At 42.0% G+C, this 20,889-nt stretch overlaps 1 protein-coding gene across 8 annotated transcripts in view; it reads right to left on the bottom strand.

Moving 5' to 3' along the window:
* Positions 1-20,889, bottom strand: part of fgd4a (FYVE, RhoGEF and PH domain containing 4a) — a 68,249-nt gene that overhangs the window by 18,758 nt on the left and 28,602 nt on the right. For 5 of the 8 annotated variants that reach the window (XM_078168096.1, XM_033635256.2, XM_078168097.1 and 2 more), the window contains exon 2: positions 9,670-9,750. In XM_078168096.1, coding sequence (XP_078024222.1) covers positions 9,670-9,750 — 81 coding nt within the window. Of the gene's footprint in view, positions 1-2,403; positions 2,558-3,335; positions 3,397-9,669; positions 9,751-15,996; positions 16,137-20,889 lie in introns of those variants that run through there. The other 3 variants (XM_033635259.2, XM_033635260.2, XM_033635262.2) reach the window with 3 other exon arrangements.

Genomic DNA, 20,889 nt, shown 5'->3' with positions numbered 1-20,889 from the left:
GTCACTCAGTGGTGTAGTGGAGGGTATACGCAGGTATGTGTGGTATACCCACCTATCAGCCAAAAAGCCACTGGAATATAAAGAACAGTATACCCACTTCCTCCTTGGTAACGTACCCACTTACCTAGTGGTACATTCACCTCACCAGCTGCCAAAGCACTGCTGTAACTTAACATCTTTATATCCCAACTGATGGTATATACAGTAGGTAATCTGCTTTGTATAGAAACCGAAACACCATTGGAGCGCTGCTGCAGTCCAGGAAGTGCGGAGTTGACAAGTCAAACTGAGACTCGACCTTTGTCTGTCCTTGCTGCTATGGCAACTAGCTACCTTCTGAAGATGCAAAATTTATTTCACTACTGAGCAGACTGAGCCTGAAGGCATCTGCTCCTATCTCAATGAATCCAAAACTGCACAGTGAGGGCGAGAAATGAGGAATGCTCTTGTCAAGGGTCAGGTTTCTGCAGCAGTGTGGATGAGACACAAAAAGCGCTCGGCATCTTTTGATTTCACAAATACTCTCTACACTTACCTAAAAACATGAACAGCATCTTCACTTAGTGTCCAAGTCTATCTGTAAGACAGAGCTCTCCAAAAACATCAGACCAGATCCACGTCTTTTTTAAAGAGAATCTACTTTCTAAGGTTTACCTGAGCTATGTGCGTATATGTGAGGTGCTTACTACAGCATTAAAGACATCACCCCCTCCCTCGCCCCCCATCTGCAGCCCTCCAGCTCTGCCACATCACAGCAGCTGAGCAATGGCTTTACTGCAAGCTGGCAAAGGAGGCTGAAGGAATGTATCACTCAGACACAAATATCTCTCTCTACAGCAAAAAACACAAACATTCTCTGAAAATAGTGAATCATCCAAACTAGTACCTAAAATAGTTTGGCTCCAGGGATGGCAAGGTCCGTTGGTTTGTTGGTCAAACCCTCTGGTCCTAAGCCAAATAACTATGGGATGGACTGCCATGAATTTTGTACAATTCTATACAATCATGGTCTGCAAGAAATTTCATGGCGATCCATTTTATAGTTGTTGAGATATTTTAGTCGGGGACAAAGCAGTAGACCGACAGACAGAGCAACACTGCCATCCCTAGAACTACTGATTCGAGGAGGAGTAAGCAGAGGCCAGTGCCCCAGTAATATTAAGCCTAGACCCCCCCACTGGTTCCACTTACAGTAGCAAATATTTTCATACACGGTCACCCTCAAGAGAAGGGAAATTGTAATTATTCAACACTTAATGAGTGTTTTGGAGAACCAAACCTATGAGGGTGGTGGTTGTATCTAACATTTGTGCTGTATTATATTATACTTGGTACCCCTTAAATCGCATATGGCCCCAACCTGGTGCTCGCATTTAAAATAGTCTAGAACCGCCACTGATCCCTTGATCCCCACATGGCTACAAACTGACTCCACAAGCTTTTTAACAAGGGAGCCACAAGACCAATGCCTGCAGCAAAATCCGAGATACTTTCTTGTCCTTTCCAAACAGAAACAAACGGCAGACCTCGTGGCTTTGCAGGTGGGCAGGTGTGCCACTCGGTTAATCTCCACTCAGCCTCTCAGTCAAACACCATTAAGTTCTACCTCATGACATCACCACCTCACCCGAAGCGTTGTCACCTGACAGTAGGCCTGCCTGACCCGTCTTTTTTCCTTGTCTCATTCTTTCTGTCCCTCCTCCCAAAAAACCTTCTGGCAAATTGTGTGCTGATACTTCCAGATAGAAAAAAAAAAAACACACAAAAGGCACACCTGTGTATGTGGCGCAGTGTGTCCCCACCCTGCGAGCAGCAGCCAGTATGCGACACGGCTTGAAACTGAGGCTTTGTCTCTCGCCTCGTGGCCCCACAGGCACCACATTCATATCAAAAGGAATGTCTGAGAGGACTTTTTATGAATTCTGCTTCTTCTTAATAAATGGGCTGGCATATTAAAGACCGTCTGGGTTGCTTCAAGACAGCGACAGCAACGTCAGAAACACAAGAGAAGAAGATGGATGAAGTAAAGAGCCATATGCAAAATATCTCAAAAATTCCTGACATGCACAGTCTTTGGTTGATTATAAATTAGTGTGCAGCTGTTACATTGTGGTTGAAACACAACATGGGCAGACATTTTGGAGTCCAATGATCTGTCTGAACCTGTTTACACACGGAGGCTATTTATCATAAGCAAGACTCGGCCAGTGTAGGAGTGTAAACATTACAACATTGTTACACATAAAGAGAGCAGGTTAACATGAGAGCATGCAGGCTCGTTCTCACCATTACTGAAGTGTGATCTGATCTAAAATCAGCCAAGGCTCAGGAGAGACAATCCAACAGGAACTGAGTAGAAATAAAATATTTTGTTAAGTTAAAAATCCCAGGGAATGAACTCACCGTGGAGTTTGACTCAGACAGGAAAACAGCTGTAGAGTGTATCCTCGGTGAGGGACCACGCTGTGTGTGTGAAAGTGTGAGTGAGTCCCAGAAGAGGACTAAGTTTAGGTCCCATGCAATCTTCCCACCACTAAGTGACTCAGCTGAGCAAGAGGACTCGCAGAGCAGCACAAGACTCCTCCTTCACTCTCGCTCACACCCCCCCTATTTAGGTGGCTTTTAAAAAAATGACAAAGCAGCACAAAGCGAGACAAACACACATACCCTGAGGTTCCCAGCACACAACTCTGAACAGACAAGATCTGCATATTTACACTGCAAAATGTACACTTTAAAAGCTACAAATGTACAAACAGCACCACTGACAGTCCAGCTACATGAAAATACACGCACAGCTCTTGCACGACTAACACGACTAACATGATCTCCAGCTTCCTCTCACCTGTTGATTGGTGCTTTAATCTGATCATAAAAGAAACAAATAAACCCTTTTGTCGAGGGCGTCGGTGTGAAACAGGAACACTTTTAGAGGACAGGCCCGCTTGTATAACAGCCACTAGCCTTCTTGTTCTGCCTGATTAGTCTGATCAATGATTAACAAGCACCACAGTAAAGCAGCCTGGAGCGCCTCGCAACAGTTCTCTCATCTGCCTGCTGAAATCCTAATGAAGCCCAAAGCCTCTAATCTATCATGTTAAACCGCCATCCAGCAATTTCTCCTCCTCAGGCACACTTCCTGTGCAAATATTTCAGACATAAAAACAAGACAACCGAGAAAAACCAGTCATCGAACAGTGTGAGTCGACATAAACAAGTGAAAAACGTGAGAAACGGGCGTCTGGTAAAATCCACTAACATATGAATTTGACTCTACATCAACATTAATACTGATCAAACACAAGGAACAGGCTACTTATTGATATGAGATATACCTTTTGTAGAAGTCAGCACAGTGAACTGCGACTTTAGATTCTCCATGGTCTGTATCTATCCTGTGTGCAGAGCTGCTCCCTGGTGTCTGACAGCTGAGCTATGAGGTGCTTGCTCTTTTGAATAACTGCTGATGTAAAGTGTTGTATATCAACTGTGAGCCATCACATGGTTACCAAAAAAAAGAACTAAACCTGCACAGGAAGCCTTAATTTAAGTCACACTAACGGCTACGATGACATGAATATTTTTGTTACTGTGCTATCTGTGGATGTGTGAGTGTGCTTATTTTGAATATATACTTTCACACACACAGCAAACACATTGTCAAGCATTTTTCATGCTCACTGACATGTGTTATTTGTCATCAGGGCAGGTTCAGAAGGAATGACAGGCATTTCAGTGAGCCAGTTTGATCAGTAGAAATTCCATTCAATAAATTCCTGTCAAATTACCTATACTTACGGCAGCACAGTAGTTCAGGAACACTTGAGATGAATGAATCTGTGTTTTAAACACTACATGTGAGGGGCGTCGGTGGCTTAGTGGTAGAGCAGGCGCCCCATGTACAAGGCTGTTGCCGCAGCGGCCCGGGTTCGACTCCAACCTGTGGCCCTTTGCTGCATGTCACTCCCTCTCTCTCCTTCACACTTGTCTGTCCTATCCATTAAAGGCTAAAAATGCCCAAAAAGATATATATTTAAACACTACATGTGAATCTTCTCAGAGTGAATACATCTTTAACAATTGTGCATTGTTGACCAAAACTGCACTCACATGCACTCATCTCAATGGTGCAACCACAAGTCGATGCCAATAAATACTTGACATAGTCAGCCTTCTGCAGCCTGCAGTCTCACTGTTGGCAGGGTCTCACTGAAGCTCATACAGACAGGACTGACTGGTGTCATCAGAGATGCTGCCAGTGGCACCTGACCTCTAACAGACCTGCACTCAAACACTTCCTGACTGTTACACAGGAAATCCAGGAAATGTGTTTACAGGCACCTGGTTACAACATAACCTACATTTACATGCTGCTGTTAAGTAATCTGATTTTCAGATATCTGCCCTCAATTTTTTTGTGACATTTGATGTCATCATGAGGTGATTTTTTTTGTCAAAGTGTTTAGACTGATGGCTCAATGAAAGAACAGGTCACATAACTACTGTCATGAAATACAACATCAAATCAGCAGACTCATTTTTGTAATCATCGCGCTGCACAGACAGGTCACAAAGCAGTGAGCTCTTTTGGAAGATGAAACCTTAGCGGCTAGAAATAGGCTATTCCCATGTCTTTGATTTTGTCAGGGGGAAAGATGACAAGAACATTGTTACTGCAGGTAGTCGGACTAAAACTCTTTCCACTGCAAGAAACACTTCCTCAAATCTCTGCTCTAAAACACCTCGGCTACTACGACTGACAGCACAACAACGTGAAGCTCCAAGAAATACACCCCACCAAAGGTATGGCCCTTCTCGGCCACGGAGGTCGGCTGTAGCGCTACTCTGGCTAAACACCCAAAACTGGATTTTAGTCGTGGACAGCTGCAGGCTACAAGAAGTAATGAAGCTTGTGGTTGGACATATGATGGATGAAATGTTGCTCTGTGAGCGCCTCTCCGTCTTTCAGACAGAGCCTTGGGTAAATACCAGTCACAAGCAACAGAAAACCCCCAGGTAAAAAAAACCCCAATCCTATCTAGCCTTAGCTACACTTACCAGCGATTACCCTGACAGTCACACAGAGGCACACACCTGAATTTTGGGGAGATTCGCAATTACTAATTTTATGGGGTATAATGGAAAAGTAATATAACGAGTAGTGTAACGAATTACTGTTGGCAGGGAGTAAGTTAAGAGATGTTGATTACTTTTGGTCAATATTGGGCCGGCAGCAAAGAGCATGGATACCAAGAGGCGAAGCTCCGTTGAATTTTTGCCAACAGCCACTAGGGGCGCTGCGGTAGCGCTGCCGCCATTTTGGACTGTTGAGCCCAGACAATATGCAAGATGTCAAGGAGAGAGGAGAAAAAAGTAAAAGAAAACAGTGTAGTGCAATTAGCTGCAACAACTATCAGTGGAACACCCCGCACCTGGCCTTCCACCGTTTCCCGAAGGATCCCGACAGGTAAGAACTCCTGAGGTGTAAGTTTTAAAGTGTTTTAATATCAATTTAATATGCCAGTTTTGTTTTGGAGGTAAGATATATATATATATATATATATATATATAGATATATATATATATATATATATATATATATATGTGTGTGTGTGTGTGTGTGTGTGTATATATATATATACATATATATACAGTACAGGCCAAAAGTTTGGACACACCTTCTCATTCAATGCGTTTTCTTTATTTTCATGACTATTTACATTGTAGATTCTCACTGAAGGCATCAAAACTATGAATGAACACATGTGGAGTTATGTACTTAACAAAAAAAGGTGAAATAACTGAAAACATGTTTTATATTCTAGTTTCTTCAAAATAGCCACCCTTTGCTCTGATTACTGCTTTGCACACTCTTGGCATTCTCTCCATGAGCTTCAAGAGGTAGTCACCTGAAATGGTTTCCACTTCACAGGTGTGCCTTATCAGGGTTAATTAGTGGAATTTCTTGCTTTATCAATGGGGTTGGGACCATCAGTTGTGTTGTGCAGAAGTCAGGTTAATACACAGCCGACAGCCCTATTGGACAACTGTTAAAATTCATATTATGGCAAGAACCAATCAGCTAACTAAAGAAAAACCAGTGGCCATCATTACTTTAAGAAATGAAGGTCAGTCAGTCCGGAAAATTGCAAAAACTTTAAATGTGTCCCCAAGTGGAGTCGCAAAAACCATCAAGCGCTACAACGAAACTGGCACACATGAGGACCGACCCAGGAAAGGAAGACCAAGAGTCACCTCTGCTTCTGAGGATAAGTTCATCCGAGTCACCAGCCTCAGAAATCGCAAGTTCTAGCAGCAGACCCATCTCTAGAACAACTGTTAAGAGGAGACTGGGCCAATCAGGCCTTCATGGTCAAATAGCTGCTAGGAAACCACTGCTAAGGAGAGGCAACAAGCAGAAGAGATTTGTTTGGGCCAAGAAACACAAGGAATGGACATTAGACCAGTGGAAATCTGTGCTTTGGTCTGATGAGTCCAAATTTGAGATCTTTGGTTCCAACCGCCGTGTCTTTGTGAGACGCAGAAAAGGTGAACGGATGGATTCCACATGCCTGGTTCCCACTGTGAAGCATGGAGGAGGAGGTGTGATGGTGTGGGGGTGTTTTGCTGGTGACGCTGTTGGGGATTTATTCAAAATTGAAGGCACACTGAACCAGCATGGCTACCACAGCATCCTGCAGCGACATGCCATCCCATCCGGTTTGCGTTTAGTTGGACGATCATTTATTTTTCAACAGGACAATGACCCCAAACACACCTCCAGGCTGTGTAAGGGCTATTTGACCAAGAAGAAGAGTGATGGAGTGCTGCGGCAGATGACCTGGCCTCCACAGTCACCGGACCTGAACCCAATCGAGATGGTTTGGGGTGAGCTGGACCGCAGAGTGAAGGCAAAGGGGCCAACAAGTGCTAAACACCTCTGGGAACTCCTTCAAGACTGTTGGAAAACCATTTCAGGTGACTACCTCTTGAAGCTCATGGAGAGAATGCCAAGAGTGTGCAAAGCAGTAATCAGAGCAAAGGGTGGCTATTTTGAAGAAACTAGAATATAAAACATGTTTTCAGTTATTTCACCTTTTTTTGTTAAGTACATAACTCCACATGTGTTCATTCATAGTTTTGATGCCTTCAGTGAGAATCTACAATGTAAATAGTCATGAAAATAAAGAAAACGCATTGAATGAGAAGGTGTGTCCAAACTTTTGGCCTGTACTGTATATATATATATATATATATATATATATATATATATATATATGTATATGTATATATATATACATGGCCTCTTGGACCATTTATTATCACTGCTTTAGCATTAAAATATATCATATTAAAATATAAATAAATAAAACTATATAGTATTATTATTATTACTGTCCCCTTACTGTACAAACTGTAAATACATCTTTATTCCTGACTATGTGACGTCACCATTAATGTGTTTCTAGTTAAAAAAATTTTATTTTTTTATTTTTTTTTGGTAGATTGGCTTATGGGGTGATTTTGAAGGAGTAATTAAGTTAATCTTCTCATAAGTGGATGTTATATGTAGAGATGCCATCTAGGCCGTTTTTCTTCGTTTTGTTTTTTTTTAAAGTCTATATTTTGCTTTACAAAAACGTGAAAAAGCAGCTGTGACCAAGCTATCACGAGGTGAGTAGCATTGTAAACATAATTAATAGCAATATACTTCAGTTTGTCTGTGTGTTTTTGTATGCAAGCAGGTCTGCTGACAGTCCAAAATGGTGGCGGTAGGACAAAACCATGGGCGAGTCTGTTGCTATGAGGCGTTCTATTGAGCTTCGCCTCTTGGTATCCATGCTCTTTGCCGTCAGTGAGCATCTGTCGCCCTAGTTATCACTCTGATTGGCAGTTCAGCTCAGAGTATGAGAAGAGAAAAGGAAGTGAAGATCCATCCTGTTGATCTTCTGGTTTCCCTTTCTAAATGACTAATACAGACTACAGCCACCTGATGGTATGGAGTGTTATTTCCTCTCACGCTGGTGCAGAACGTTCAAGCTAGCTGGCCATTGGCTGTAGTTTTTGCAGTGTGTTCAGGTGCAACTTTTTGGCCAAGATACAGGCAAATTGATACAACGGTTGGCCTTCGTTGCCATTTATTTGATGTTGGTTTGGTGAATCTGGGCCTTTACATTTAAATGCTTTCCTGATACTGTTAAAATGGGTAAAACACTTTCAGAGGCACATGCCACATACTAAGATAAACTGCAAGTAACTGCTGCTTCTGTCCTTACTTACATAGTCACACACAAGCAACACAAACAATGACACACAAAACCCAGTTTCTAACCATTTCTGGTGCCCTACATCACTCAATGAGATTAGAAAGTGTGTAGTTAAAGAACATGTCTGGCTTTGCTCTGGTACAAGAAGAGTTCATTGAGTCTACCATGCTAGCACAAACAGTGTGCATGTGTGTGTATGTGTGAGTGAGTGACAGACAGGGTGACAGATAACCGTTACCACTAGGCATGGGGGATTAGCTGTTTCTGTTCAACTACCCAGACTTTCTTCAGATTAACCCTGCCTCATCCTCTAATCCAAGGGCCGAGATTAGGACCCCAGTCTGCTCTGAACCAGCAGACACTGGGGGGGGAGACAAAACTGTCAGGGGCTGTGATGAAAAAAAGAGGATGGAGTGTGGGGAGTGTGGAAGATATGGGGGGCAAAGGGAGGTGGAGAATGGGAACTGGAGAGACACCTAGACACTGATATTATTTCACAGGGATGAGCTCGGGGCAGAAGGTGAGAAAAAGCTTTAGGAAGAAGAATAGGATGAAACAGACAGGAAGGAAGGAAAAGTGAGGGCATGATGAAACTAGACAAGTGTAGAGAAGACAGACAGATAAAAAAGCCAGATGGGAGGGATTTACAGGAGAGAATGAGACACATAAAGAGGAGAGAAAATGAGAAAAGGTGAAAATAGGAAGACACTGGGGACTGGAGGAACGCACCCATTCATCACACAGATGCAGACTTTGAGCTACACACACACACACACACACACACGCCTCTGATATAAAAATAGAGCAGAGACCAGCAGCTTTCTTCACACCCCTGCCTCGCTGTGAGCTGCAGGGAGGAGTGTTCATACTGCCCTTCGCAGCATCTTCCTGCATCCCCTCCCTGCACATGAATCTTGTCTTAAAGTTCACTCCACTGCAGCTGATTTGCGCAGATGAAGGAGGAAATCTCACCAGATTTGGCGAAGTTTAAAAAGGACTAAAAGGCTTCAAACTCACGCCGTGATATCGACTTCAAAATGCAAATAAGTGCAGCCCACCTGCTGTGAATCAGAGGTGGCGACTGACAAGTTAAAAAGCTATGCATCTTAATTCGGCTTGTGGCAGCGCTACCTCCCACACATCACAAGATGAGGATCAAGAAGAGGTATTAAAAAAAGGACTGCGTCACCACCAGCACAAATACAGACAGACAGGAAACCACAGAAAATGAATAACCCCCCGCGCACGTGAGACGTCTGCAGCGATAAAGCTATCAGTGATCACCATCATGACCAGTGGAGCTTTCTATGACAAATTCATTTAAATAAAGCTGCACTTCAAAGAAAAAGATCCAACAAGCACAAAAGCAAGTGTAAGGTGAGTTAATGGTGATGCTGCCTACCTCTGGAGTGTTCGATTTTCACCGCCACGCAGGCCTCATCAGTGGTCTTGGACTGGAAGCAGCCAGCTTTGTCTTTCTTCTCTGCAACGACAAAACACAAGATTCGCTATAAAAAGACATACGAGAAAACTTGAGAGCAGGAGGGTATTTTAATACCCGCATCTGAGGCAGGAGCTTCAAAATGTTTCAGGCTACCCCATGTTTTATGTAAGAGGAGCAACGACAGACAGAGGAGATGAAAATACCATTCCGTATTTTCCAATAGCCAAAACAACATGCTGGACATGCACGAAGCTGTTGTGGGGCAAAAGCTGCCGGAGTTTTGCGGCGCTCCTCTGGTAGCACCATTTATCAAGATCAGGAGTAGACTTGTGTTTGTTTTGAGAATGAAGAGGAATATACCGCCCCTTGGAGATAGAAACCCTAATTAGTCTGTCTGTGATATGTAGGGCACAGTCTGTGGGGAGAGCTAACACTCTTTCAACACAGCCGTTTAATATGCACATAAAAGATTAAAGAGAAAATAGCAACGCTCGTAAAAACAATGATGGGCTCGCATGAGTATTAGGAAGCCCCCCAAACACACACACACACACACATATATAACTCAGACACAATAAAAAAGGGACACACACACACGTTCCATCTGATATGAAGCATCACAGCTGCAGTGTGATCAATGTAGTTGTTGACATGCAGCAACACATGTAAGTGACACACAGCACAATAGAACAGCTGTACAACCATACAATCTGAAGTCGAGCTCAATTCATTCAACTTTTGTTTCACTCTGTGCTGGCAATGACATCGACAGTGATACCAACCAATCACAACCGTGAGAAACCTGTTTTATTATCTTTCATCCTCATTTTCCTTAAAAGGTTACTTCTAGCTTGATTTTAGGACAAAAAGCAAAAGAAAAGCATGGCTGTAGATTATTATTTTGCGCAGATGTGACACTGCACCAAGTACATGTGCAGAGGCATCAGGCTGGAGCTACTGTTTGTCATTTTCGTGAGTGTCTGCAAGGTGAGCCTCTCTCCTCATTGCTGATGCATTTAATGGAGGATTTGGCAAATATTAGGAGACATGTCAACTGAGGCTGATTATGTATTTCACTGGATTTACTGAGGTCACGCCACTCAGTTTTGCTGGGAACATTTCTCCACCTGTGCATAGGAGGCATAAACACACCGCAGATGGGATTTACAAGAGCCATAAGGAGTGGCGGAAATAAAGGTGCAATACATATAAGCTTACATGTAACTAAAACCTGAAGCAATCAGGCTGTAATTAAGGAACTCAATATCTGATTACTGTAACACAAAGATGGGCTTACGTTCATCACATTAGCTCAGTTTTTGAACTTTTCCTTCCCGAGTGTTTTCAAGTGGTATTATTGTTGCCGCTGTCGCAAAGACCTAAGAGCCTAGCAACTACCAACAACAACACACACTGCACTTTATTTTCCACAGTTACTTTGGTTTTTCCACTGCCACTGTCATTTCTTGTAATGAGGATAGTAACTGCATTGACCATTACATGACATCAGCTACCGTGGTAAAATGAGCACCATACTCTTCCTGTAATGGTTGTCGCACTTCCTTTGTACTGTAAATTGAGCTTTCATTTTCCCGGGAAATGGTACCCAGTGGCGGACGGAGCTGCATAGTGAAAGTGAGGCTTATAAGGAACCAATCCAAACACAGATAGTAACATTATTCTGTAGCCAGTGCACTGTGCAATTAGCATTTACGTCATAATGGGATAGTTAAAGCAAAAACCTTGCTTATTTCCATTTAAACCATCAATCAGCAGTAAAATCACTACTTAGTTTTGTTTTGTTAAGACATTCAGTTGAGTATCTGTGTTCCCTCAGTCTATCTCCACACATTTTGTCATTAATTAATCTAAGACTGTCCATGCAACACTCTCACTGTTTCTCTTAATACCCCAAACTATGATTTGCACCAAGTATTTAGCTGAGTGTCAGTTAGGATATATGAGCACAGCAGGGCTGAACTGAGACGACATAATGGTGAGTGGATAATGCCACGTAAAGGAAAAGTGGACAAACTCAGCGTGGGGTCGTGCAAATACTTAAGAGGAGGTACAAATGACTTTGTGTGTGTGTGTGTGCGCCCATGTGCCCACGCGTGTGCATGTGTGTGCGAAGGGGGGTATAATATCCTGGCGCAGGGATTAAAGGAGGGCTTTCTCCGCCCACCATCTGGACTCCTCATGACAGGCCTGCCTGCTGTTCACACACACACACGCACAAACACATACACACACACACACCTACTTTACAATACATAAATTGGACCTAGTCAGTTATATAAGTTCCCTATTCAGAGTTTACTGTAAAACACGTAAGCAGCTTATCAAAAGCATCCCGCAGACTGTGGGTGTGAGGGGAAACCTTCATCAATGATGATATATGATGGGGAGAGTCTACTGGTCCAGCTACTGGCCTGACCCTAAACTTCCTCTTCCTGTCTGTCAACTTCCTGTTTTTCATATTCCATAATCTTGAGGTCTCAACTCTTAGCATAACAACACTCAGACCACTGCACAAAAAAAGAAATGGCAACAAATCACATGCACACATCGACATGCACTGTGGACACTACTGAGGCAAGATTTTTGGAAATGATGTCAGACACGGTTGACGATAAAGTCTGAATACTGATAATGAAACTCAGACGTGCGTCCATCCTGACAGTGATCATGATAACTGTTTGAAAGCGACCAACAAGAGATGCCTCAAACTTCCCCAAATTCACAGTAATTCTAAGAAATTATAAAAAAAAAAAAAAAAGAAATGAAATAACTGATCTTGTAAAAGAAACGGGTCGATTTTCTTCATTGATGCCCTCTTCTTTTTAACCAAGCTTACTTGAAAAGACTAAAACTGCACAGTTGTAAGTGAATATAAAAGGTATTGACGCATGTCTGTCATGTCAGCTTTATACTGAACACATCATCGTTCTGTACGTCTTTGGGCTTCCTCTACTTAGCATCATGAATTAAAACACACATCAAAACAGGTGGCAAACTGCAGCAAATCCTCCAATGGTGGCATTCAAGGAGAATAAAAATCCAATTTAGCTGCTAAATTCACAGCAATCCAATCAACTCTCTAAATTAAAGCTTTCACTCCCCCTCAAGCAGTCTGGGTATTACATAAGAAAATGGCAGCCACCATTCTGATACCGCTATAAATTGGTGAAGCTGTCATATGAAGCTGTAATGATGGTGGCTGATCAAAAACAAACAGGTATCTCCTCCTTGACAGATAAAGGTCAGTTAATGAGCTGTGACATTTATCAAATCTTCAGAACTGTGTGTATACACGCTGTATTTCACTACCGAAGGTGTTGTAAACAAAGGTATTATCATGAGTCTATCTCTCCGCTGTTGATAGCTGCCTCGTCTCTGTTTACATTCACCCTCTCTATAGCGACACAAGTCTGACAGACAGGCGGCTGCTGCGTCAAACACCAAATGACTAATGACCCAAGTCTGACCTTCAGTCAACACACAGACTGACATCCTCGTCTCTCCACTGTCACTGCTCGCATTCGCTCCACTCTCCAACACTTCAAGCCGCTTTGTAATTCCCATCAGAAAATGTGGAGTTGGGCCATTTAATGTGTTACAGTTTATGCATGCCCTGTATTCACTAGAAGCAGATGCCAGTCAGAGCAGAAATAGAAGATTACCCCACAATGGAAATATCCTGCATAGATGAAAGAAAACACATATCACTACAATAACACACAGAAAAAATAAATTATCTGAACTAAACTCCAACATATCCTAAAATATGAGGCTGACAATATATTCTGAATTTTTCTTGTAGTAAACAATTTCTTTGAAAAGACCAAAACACACATTTAAATGTTCCTAAGACAATTTTCAGAAATATAGCCATAGTCTGATACAGCTTATTCCTCTGTGCTACAGACCTCAGTTGTGATCCACAAACTATCAAAGCACATAAAGCTAATCAATTTGGGCATTGCGCTATAGACCCTCTTACTGTTAGTAAACAGTATGACGTTTTTTTGGTGGGTGGGGCTTAGCTGGAGGCAAAACAGTTCTCCACAGACATTAGCTAGTGCTAGCTATCAAGTTCTGTTGGCTTGCTTTAGACAATTGAGGAAGATGAGGCAAAGTACTCATTCACTCCAATGGACCGTTCATAAATTTGGAGTGCTGTCTGAATGTACTGTTTGGTTATCCAGAGCACCGCACTCTCAGACTGGCAGTGTGCACTCTGGACACTCTGTATGGGAAGACGGAGCAGCAAAACCATTCATTAAGTCATGTAGAAATATAATGCTCTGTTTCTTCAACCAACAGAACTCTCATTTTAATGTAGAGCGCCACACTGAATTTAGTGTTACCTGAATAAGTAAACACTGACGGACGGGACCAGACTGGTTGACCTCTACGCTCTTACTCAGTGGATGGACAATTTGACAGGATTGCTGAAGGTGGGATGGCCGGCTTTATGGTGGATTACTATGCCAATCTTACAAAGGAGATGACACTTGAACGGTTTCCTCCGGTTTGTTTTGCTATCAAAGCTAACGTTAGCTAATGTGCTGAAAATTTAGCGTAATGGAGAAATCCAGTCTTGATACCTCTCCAATTTCTGATTAGGTGGACATGATAATAATACACAGAATGTTATTCATCCCTACAAAAGTAAACACTCTTTCATTAACCTGATATGACGTGTGCGCTGCACATGTGAACATTTTTGATGATCGCCTCCGCCCTTTGGTCTAATCACATTTAACCATAGTTGTCTTTGTTTTTATTGACGGGCAGTGGTGGCTTTTAAATGAAAGAATTTAAGTTTTAAACCATGACTCCTTCTATTCTGGCTCCTAATAACACAACAGGACGACATTTTAAGACTCATAGCCTACAGCCCTGTGAGTTATGTTGTGCCTTCAGCTAACAGAACTGACGTCATTGTGACATCTGCCCTAAAAGGTTCCATACTGTACAGGAAAATACCCATTCTTATGTCTCCCACACACTAAAGGACTTTGTCTGACGAAAGGCTGACACCCCTCTCACATCTAAAGACAATGTCAGTTTTTAGTCACACACGATAAGATTTTGCAAAGACTGAAATCTTGAAAGGTCACTACCTACCTACCTTTACAAGACTACAGCTAGATTTCTTTTGAGGTTTTTACCCATCTTACTCCTGGTGGAAAATATTATGCCAAACTCTCTTCAATAAATATGACATATTAACACTTCCTCTTGTGTCCGCAAAAACACGAAACTTTGTACGCCTCAACTCACTACCAGCCTGCAAAAGAACCGATACTTGCTCATGCTCTTGCATCCCCTCAGGGCCCCTCCGTGTTTACCGTCTAACCTGCTTCTTCTTTGATGCTGCAGGGAGTTCAGTTATTCTTCAATAAACATGATGGATTTTGTCGGAACAAGAAGAAACAAAAAAGACTGGACAAAGACAGCCTTTAAGACAGTTTGCTGACCATCTTACACCAAACAATCACGAGAGTTCACACAAAACTCTTTTTATTTTATACTAAAATTGAAAATTTGTCCGCGACAGTAAAATCGCTGGAAAAGTAATTTGCGCTAAGGCTGGCATTGGATGCGTCGTGATTATGTCTCGATGCAGGAAAGTCAATAATCAGTAATTTCTCGTAATGTCTTGACATTATGATTGCGTGTAAGTTTTGTAACCACTGGTGAACACAATCCAACCAGAATACAGATATATTATGCTTTTAAAGTGGCAAGTAGACACACAGTAAAAAGAAAAAATCATGTATAGAAATCCAAAATTTTATATTTGTTTTATAATCACATTCAGCCCTCTGAATCAAACTGAATCATGAGGTGCATAGAGATTGCCACCCAGACTACTGTAGTTCAATTTCTGACTCAGCCCCCACACAGTACACCTTTGGCAGCTGTAAATACTCAACAGAGCACCAAATGTGTAAAAATCCACAGCTGTAATCACCATAACTTTAATACAGACTGTGTTGATTGACCTTTATACAAGTCATGAGTAATTATCCACACGGTTTCCACAACAGATATGCTACATGCTTGAAATGTTTTTAAGGTGACTGCACCCACACTGATGCATCCACAGGCAGCACCTGCGTGTGTGGGTTTCTGTGTTAAAACCAGCGCTTCCTCCAACTCTTTTCTCAGTGGTTCACACACACACACCTCATAACTGAAACCAAAACAAATTGTACAGTCTTAATGTTTCTTAGCTGCTGGACTGTCAAACAAAAGGAAACATCTCTACAATACCTGTGAGCAGCATTCCTCTCCAGTACAGCTGGGTTTTCCCGGGCCCGTCAACCACCCGATGTTTATCCATCTCAAAATCTCTCTTCAACTCAGTTTTATCAGCATCTATAAAGAAATTACAGTCTGATCTTCAGACACAAGTTTCCCTGTCGCCTGGTTACTTCATGTCTGTATTTACCCATCAAACCTTCGGAGTACCTGTCTCGACACTGTACAAACCGGTTCCCTGGAAAGCAGAGTCACCAGAGACAAGGAGGAGGGGAGGAGGCGGGAGGGAAGTTGTCCTTCAAGATGTTGATTCACGGTCAATTTTAACCATTACCATAATAGTGTTCTGGGGTGAGCCAACACTCAAGGACAAAGTCACCCCAGGGTGGGAGGAGAGAATGGGAAGACAAGAGAAACCAAAAGAGAGGGTGGGAATGCTGTAAATCAGCAGTGAGGAGAGGTGGAGGAGGGAACACACTCATGGGGAAGTGAGAGAGATGAAAATTAACCAGCCGTAACAGTTAATATTTAACTATCTGCAGCACTGCCAAACAGTCAAACAACCCATATTAAACACATTTCTTTCGCCTATTTTCTGCTCCTGTGCCACTGCATCCTAACTGTATTTTCACACATGCTAACTATATTACACAAAATGTGACTGCACAAACCCCCCAAAGCCCAATTTTAGCCTAATCTCAGCCCTGATATACTGCAGCAGAAATGAATGAGATTCTAAAATTAAGAAACCTAAATCACAGAGGACAGTCTGCACTTATCATCCAATAATGATGAGAAATAGATACCATTAAATATACAAAAAGGCTGATTCTGCCCATAAGGACACAAGAATGCAAAGTAACCTCAGCTTCATTTGCATGGCTGCCCTAGATCGAGATAAATACCATTCAAATGTAACTCATAAATAATGGAAGAGAGAGAATGTATTAATATGCCAAGTCACACCCCTTTAATCACACATGAGGTTCATAGTGATAATGTGTGTGTCTATGTGAGTGTGTGTGTGTGTGAGCACACGTCTGACGTTTTCATGCTTGACACAGAGGAGATTGGCTATTGAATGAGACCAGATGCGTCTGTCTCCCTTCTCTCCTGTCCCTCCATAATGGACAATTACCACAGAGTTATGGTTCTCTGCCACAAACATAATAGAGTGAAAATTAAAGGCCTTGTACTGCCTTTATGTGGTCAAGGCAACCAGCTGAGACTCCCGTCTCCAGCACATGATGTAGTTTACCCTCCATCTAACAATCTAGTCCTGTGATGAGTTCTTGTACAGAGAATAAGCCAATTAGCAAAGTCTTTACAGCATGTTTTTGTGCAGTGGTGCCCACCAGGCAATTAGAAGTCAAAGATTCACTCTCCTTTAGGCTTTGTTTTGGTCTCCACTAACTGTGTCTGTCTGCTGTTTAGTGCTGGGCAGGTAGAGTACAGCGGGTTTTTAGAGCTTTTTAGTTGAAAGCAGCTGCCTGCTGTGGACAAAAATTAAGCTCTGAGTTCAGTTTGGCTGCAACTAATGATTATTTTCATTCATGTGCCAATTTATCTTCATGGTTAAATGATGAATCTTTTAGTCTCTAAATTGTCAGCTGCGCTTGCCTGAGAAGGACTAAATGCACAAACCTGCTATTTTAAATATCCCATCAAGAGAGACTCTCACTGCAAACTGTTCTGAATGTTTCTGAAAATGTCGGCATGCAACATGGTTCTGTGGATGATAATTGACGTGTAGACCTTCCATCTATGAGGAAATACAGTGAGCGCTGGACGGAGCAGTGCGTGACAATAACCCCGTCCAGATTTAAGGGTACTGTTTGTGGTTTAAATGCTAGATGGTCCTGGGGTCTTGGTAGCATGTCTGAAAGGTTACTTTTGGTTCCAAAGGTACCATACCGAAAGTGTTTGGTGGAAACAGGGCTTAAGTGACATCTTCAATTTGCTTTTTTTGTCCAACCAACAGTCCAAAACTAAAAGACTCAAGATTAATTCCCGCATTTAAGAGGCAGAAATCTGATTACAGCGATTTATCAAGTATCAAAAGTTGGTGTAGTATAGTATAGTATAGTAGTTGGCAATTAATTTTCTTTCAATCAGAAAGTTGATCAATTGTCTAATCACTGCAGCTCTAGATTTGGTGAGTGTGAAATCAAGTATTAGTTGCACACTTTAAATACAAAGAATGAGCTGCAGAGTCAGATGCTAACGCTCTCTCTCTCTCTGGGTTCGTCACTACAAGTGATCCCTGTCACATTACGCACTCATTTGACCCATTGTTAATATGAAAACAGTGACTGGTGCAGCTTTACCTTTTGCTTTTTTCTCTATTGATACTTTCACTTTTTCAGGCCTGTAAAAATCCTTTGAAAAAAAAAAAGCTCATCTTTTATTAAGGCCATAACTTGTAATAAGTAGTCACAAGCCTAAAAGGTAAGGTTTTGTTTTAACAGTAGATACAATTACTTCTTAGTAAATTTGAGCAGTGGAAAATGGGTCTTCCTTGGCAAACACAACTAAGATTCCTCCAGAAGATCTCCCTTATCTGCTATAAAAGAGCCTGCCTCACATTCCACTAACTTAAACATGTGCCTCGTAAAAATCGTACATCATGTGCAGACGCTGTCCATCTACTTTCTGATTCCCAGCATGCTGCCTACATGGCCCCAGCATGTGAAGATCAGCTTTTAAGCATGATCTGAACATGCTCTCTGGCCCATGTCTAATGAGGGCAGGCCAAGTGAGTCAGTCACTGGGTGTGCTGTGATCCTGAACTACATCGCAACCCCCCCCCCCCCCCATTAAACACTTCCTGTCAGTACTTCAGGGAACACATTAAGAAAAAGTGAGATTTAAACGTGGTTTGGATATCAGATGGCAAAAACGTTGAGTCCCAAGCTTAAGTGAATTTGTACAAAAACAGAGTAAGTAACAGAGATGAGGAGAGGAGAGGTAGTGGACTCTGGTCACTGGGCACTGAGAAAGGGATCGATTGTTTGAATTAGAGTATGCGATAACATCGACAGGCAGCAGTCATTCTCTCCTCATCTATCTCTCTTACCTCCTTCCCTTTCACCACACATCTCTTCTCCCTCTACCCCCTCCACGTCCTCCTCCTGCTCCCCCTGTGACCTGCCTGCCTACCTTGGAAAACAGATCACAGCTGCTGGGCAGGAGCTTCCAAATGTGTCAATCAATAGCCTGTCCACCCAATCACCACGTCTGACTGGGCCCCAGTAGGCCAGTCTGTTCATAAATGAACAACAGCGGTTATTCACAGCATGCTCTTTCATGATAAGACTGAACCGAATGGATATGAAAGGGCTCCCAGATCCAGCACAGATATGTAAAAAGTGACGTATATGAAGCATAAAAGACCACTAATCTGTTAATATGTAAGATTTTAAAGCAATAAACTACAGTAAACTCCAGCACCCCAGCTGCACTCATATTTGTATTCATTAAGTTAAGTTACGCCCCAAGGGTATGTCTTGCTATAATCGAGTTTCCATTCAATGCAACCCATTTTTAAGCAAAATGTTTACAGAAATAACCATTCCACTTTCCATCAGTTCAGCAAAAGTGAATGACTTCCTGAACATCAGATATAGCTCTCTCTCCAAAAATAACCCCATGAGAAAGTCTCACAATCTGATGCTGATGAGTAAGCTGTTGTTACTCATCTGATGCTGGCTACGATTCGCCTTGTCTGACGATGACAACAAAGAAATGCACTCGCTAATATTGCAATGCTTTGGGTAAGAGGCACAGAGCACACAGCTGGGGCCTTGTGCACAGGAGGACTGACAGCACAAAGCATTTATGAAAGGCCGTGGTGGATGGATATTTTGTCAACAACATTTCAGAAGCTTATGTCTCTCATGCAGTGGCTCTGAATCATTTCCAGGAATGATCATGACAAGAGTATTTGTTTGTCCTGAAAATACAGTTAAAAACGAAACTGTAATGTTACTGAACTTTAGCCTCACTGACCTTTTGCTAAACCCAGCGACTGTCCAAATATAGCCTAGCAACGGTAATTAGGCGTGGTCAAGCTTTCACTTTCTACACATGTTGACATGGTGTACATGGGGCTGTGGTCACAACAATACTCTGAATATGGTAACCGTGCAATATGCGATAACATGAATATTGCAATAATGATATTATTTGTGATTGAGAATAAGATGTTACTCAGGTCTGCCTTTCTGGTGCTACTGCTAAAATACAACAAATTTCTTATTGAATTAAAAAAAAGAAAGGAAATTATTTCCAACATTCTTATATTGACTAAATGGAAAAATGAACTGAACACAAAAGGCACCAATAAAAAAGATAAATACAGTGAGTTACGAAAAGGCCTACTCTTTGACTGAAAATATCCCGTAGTCTTCACAATGTGTTTATCGTACAAGATGACATCATGATGTCGATTAAAAAAAACAAAAACAAAACATAACTCTAACATATGCTGCAAACCTTAGCATGTCCTGCTAACTAGCTAACTGCCAACAACAGCAGACCTAACTCAGCAACATTTCCAAAATTCTTTTATTTACCAATTGATAGGTACATTTTAAAGTGCAATCTTCTACTGATACTCGTCATCGTGATGACAATAAAAAACAATGTATTGTGTAATGTAACTTTAGCATGATGAGCTACTAGCTTACCACCAACAACTTTGTGGGGCTAGAAGCAAACCCCCAGGAAGTGCGATAGCTTCTGAAGCCAATTTTCGTGGTGGCTAAAACAGTGGTACTGCAATTTTCGGTGTTTGTCACGTGAAGCCATTTGGTCCAAAAGACTTTTTCTCATAGACTTAGATTTGGAAGAGACATTTGTAAACCAGGTGAATTGGTGTTCAAGTTAACAGAGGGTTAAACCGAA

This window comes from Epinephelus lanceolatus, chromosome 5 (genome assembly GCF_041903045.1).
Source record: "Epinephelus lanceolatus isolate andai-2023 chromosome 5, ASM4190304v1, whole genome shotgun sequence".
Taxonomy (NCBI): domain Eukaryota; kingdom Metazoa; phylum Chordata; class Actinopteri; order Perciformes; family Serranidae; genus Epinephelus; species Epinephelus lanceolatus.
This window is presented reverse-complemented; position numbering and strand designations above follow the sequence as displayed.